The 4,174-nt window shown below is 44.6% G+C and overlaps 1 protein-coding gene across 1 annotated transcript in view; it reads right to left on the reverse strand.

Moving 5' to 3' along the window:
• Positions 1-333: 333 nt before the first annotated feature.
• The window catches only part of LOC134468236 (proline-, glutamic acid- and leucine-rich protein 1-like), a 57,493-nt gene continuing 53,652 nt past the window's right edge, over positions 334-4,174 (reverse strand). Inside the window, exon 3 of the mRNA XM_063222179.1 lies at positions 334-363. Coding sequence (XP_063078249.1) covers positions 334-363 — 30 coding nt within the window. The remainder of the gene's footprint in view (positions 364-4,174) is intronic.

Here is a 4,174-nt window from a genome sequence, read left to right on the forward strand (position 1 = left end):
AGGAGATGGAGTGTGTGTGTGTGTGTGTGTGTGTGTGTGTGTGTGTGTGTGTGTGTGTGTGTGTGTGTGTGTGTGTGTGTGTGTGTGTGTGTGTGTGTGTGTGTGGTTGTGTGTGTGTGTGTAGGGGGGTCTCGGGGGGGTTCTCGTGCCATATCACTGACTGATGGAGGTGACCTATTAGACATTAGTGAAGGTCGTAGCAGATGAGGGCTCTGCATGACCTCGATCATGTGTGTGTGTGTGTGTGTGTGTATGTGTGTGTGTGTGTGTGTGTGTGTGTGTGTTTGCGCGAGCGCGAGTACGCATGTGTGTGTCCCAGCATCAGTATTCTCTTTAACTGCCGTAGCCACAGCAGAGAGCAGTCTGCCAGGAGATAACACAGAACTTTAAAGGTGCACTGTGTAGGATGGTGGACAGCGTAGGTATTGCAACTATGCTGAAAGTCAAAGAATGCGCGCACATCAGTGGCACAGGTGCTAGACCAAACGTAAGATAACTGAAAAGAAAGTAAAGGTCCGCAACACTGTAAATGCTCCCAGAAGATTTATTGGTGCCAATAAATCTTCTGGGAGCATTTACAGTGTTGCGGACCTTTATTTTCTTTTCAGTTATTGCAACTATGCTGCTCATTGAAACTGTGCTGTTTACCGACAAATTTGATCTAAGTCATGAATAAATCTTTACTAATATGACCAAAGTACAGTACGTTCTGCAGCTAAAAATGTCTATTTCTGGAAATTCAAAATGGCAGACAATGGAGAAGATCCTGCTTTTCATGTAAAAGTGCAATTTTCCCAGTCATAATGAATACTTAAAATTTTACGTTGTTGGTAAGTATTCATGAAAGAGGAGCATGAATTCTGGACATTAACTACAAAAAATATTACACAGTGCACATTTAAGTCTACACGCAGAACACCTTTAGTCCAGAAGGGTTTGCAGCAAAACAAGTTTGGAATCTGATTGTTTACATACTGTAACATATCACTTGTCGAGACCATGTGTGACAGAGGTGTTCCTGCACAGTTCGTCCACCTTAGGGCGCGAACCTGCCACCTCGTCAACTACATCGGTTTGGCAATGGGAGTCACGGTACGAGTGCGCTGAGCTAAACGGCCGGTCCGATAGCCTAAAGCTACCGCACTGTATTGAGGCTTCGGGAGGGACGCTCCAGGCTGAACTCTGCTAGTTGGCCTCCGTTACACATGTCAACAAAACTGAAGGTAGAACTTCAGTTTTTAACTCAGGACCTGGAGCTAGAAAATATAATATGCAAAGAGCTGGTTTGCCAACCTACCGAACATCAGCACACAGTAACAAATGCAGTGTTACTGTAATTCAACACTCCGACCACTCTGGATACACTAGATAAAAGATGTTAAATCGACTCTCATGGAGTCTTACACTGCATTTTTTTTTCTGTGGCAGGCTCAGCAAGACACACGAGGGACAAGTAGAGAAGATGAGCTGAGCGCTGCTGCTGTAATGTTATATAGGACAGACCTATAATGTTATATTATATTATATAGGACAGACCTATAATGTTATATTATATTATATAGGACAGACCCACCTAAAATAACTGTCCATCTCTCAGACCACCAGGCAGTCCCCATAGTTCCCCTTTTATAATACTATGGACTGGATGTATGTCAGCCATAAAAAATCCTCTCTGCTGATGCAATGTACCACAAGCAGGCCTCCTGCTCTAGCTGAGCCTAGGACAAGTGACCCTTTTGATGATCTTACTACTGTATGTACATCTGAGGGCTTTAGGACAGTGATTTGACAGTCTGATTTGACAGTCTGAGATGGTGACAGGAAGCGAGTGACAGAGAGACGGAGTGGGATCGGGAAATGACCCCGGCCGGACTCGAACCGGGGTCCCCATGGGCATGCAAGCCCAAATGTGGGGGGCTTAGCGCGCCGCGCCACAGCGCCCCCATACTTACTTTATAATGCCATCTGTAATAGGATCATGATTGCGAGTATTTTGAAAAAGTAACTGGGCCATTGCGTCCCTGCCGAGTAGCCACCCCACCATCCCATCCCCACCCACCCTCAACCTGCTTCTGTGGATTATTTGTTTTCATTTATTTAACTTTAATATTACCAAGAAAGTAAACCTGCTGTATTGAGATTAAAAATCTCTTTTTTTACAAGAGCGCCCAGGCCAAGTGGCAGCACAAGTTACAAAATTACAATTTCAGTTGCATTGAAATAACAAATCAATTAAAACAATTACAAATAAGTCCTATTGGGGGCTCTATTGAAAATGAGATGCCACATTTTAAGAGGCAATCTCCATGTGTAAATAAATACATAAATACATAAATAAATAAACAAATCCTGGAATTGAAATGGAATAATTGGAATCAGTTCTGCGTAATTTCAAGTCATTTTGTAATTTAGTCCATGAGACAGAAGCCAAAAAACAAAGGCCCTTTTTCCTGTTCTGTACGAAAACATGGAACAGACAACAACAACAACAACAACATTCCGTCAATGTCAACGTTCCGTTCTATGATGATGTGCTGTACACATCATCCCCCTCCCTGCACAGTGTCTAACATGGCCTCTCTTCACCCCTCACCGATCATGACACCTCGCTCTACTGTATGAAAACATGGAAAAAAGAGAAAAAAAAGCAAATGGAAAAAAGCAAATGGTCATTGGAGCGCAGACTGTGCGAGTCAACATTCCGTCAATGTCAACGTTCCGTTCTATGATGATGCGCTGACTGTACACGTCATCCCCCTCCTTACGCAGTCTCAACCGCGGCCTCTCTCCATGCCTCACCCTGCCTGCATAACATCATGACACCTCCCTCTTCTGTATGGCAACATGGAACAAAGAGCAGCAAATGGAGTGCAGGCTATGTGAGTCAACATTCCGTCAATGTCAACCTTCCGCTCTATGATGAGCTGTACTGCCCTGCACTACAAAACAAAAAGGCAGTAACTGCACAGAGCTCCACACGGAGTAAAATGGCTCTAAAGGGGCACAAGGTAAGATAAAGTCGTTTGCACGGTGCCTGTGGCATGCCTGTCTCAAAATCTACTCCGTAATGAAAAAAATGCTGTTCAAATGAACTCCCTGTGAGAATGTTTTTCATCACGGAATGCCAGCAGTTGATACAAATCTGAATACAGTATGTAAAGCGATTTTTTATATGTAAAGTGTTTCCCACGGCATTCTTTCGGACCGCTCTTTCAAAAAGTTGCATTTGGGGTTTTCTGACAGCGAACCGTGGAAGTGGCCGCGAGGATCATCGTTCACTTAGTAATGATTCACATTACCATTGACTGACTCGGGACAGTGATTAATTAAACTTTTAATCCTACCTGGAGCCCCTTTAAAATGTTAAATTATCCAGTCCAGTGTAAGTAGTTTTGGGTAGATTATTGACATGTGCCAGTTTTGTTACTTTATATTACCACGTTTTTTTGCAGATCAATCATTTTGTTCGACTTAAGGTATATTTTAATAATGTAGGCCTATGTCATTAAAGTCATAGTGACTCATTTTCAGCAACAATGCAGTTATTGACTTTTTGCTTTGTAGGGAGGGCCGTGTACACGTCATCGCCCTCCCTGCACAGTGTCCAAAGTGGCCTCTCCTCATCCCTCACCCCGCCTCCATCCCATCATGACACCTCCCATAACCCCTCATGATTTGTTGCCAGAGCGACGCTAGCAGTTTTTTCGAGGAAGACTTAAAGGGCTGTGACGCTAGCCAGCCAGTCAGCCAGGGTTCAGCTTCCTGCCTGCCCTGCTAAACACGTGTGAAGTATTACCATTATTATATTACTGAAATACCACTACTCTCTTACGGACTTACGCACGCTATCTGTCTCAGCACAAAGCCCGCTGCCTGCTGCAACCCCATCCCTTCCCCTCCCCGAGGGGTACTTGGAGATCCAGCTAACAGGCCAGTGAGTGAGTGCAATGACTCAGTGAGTGACTGAGTGAATGAATGGGTGCAGTGGTTCCCAAACGGGGGGTCGGGACCCCCATGGGGGTCGCGGACGTACTGAAGGGGGGGGGGGGGGGGCGTGGACAAAAGGGACTTGTATTCACTTGTATGGGTAATAGACGCATTTGCTGTCTGGTGGATTTCCAGCAATATTAGCGGACAAACTATTAATGGACAATCTAGAAATATTACTGTAATG

Source organism: Engraulis encrasicolus, chromosome 18 (genome assembly GCF_034702125.1).
Source record: "Engraulis encrasicolus isolate BLACKSEA-1 chromosome 18, IST_EnEncr_1.0, whole genome shotgun sequence".
In the NCBI taxonomy this organism is placed as follows: Eukaryota; Metazoa; Chordata; class Actinopteri; order Clupeiformes; family Engraulidae; genus Engraulis; species Engraulis encrasicolus.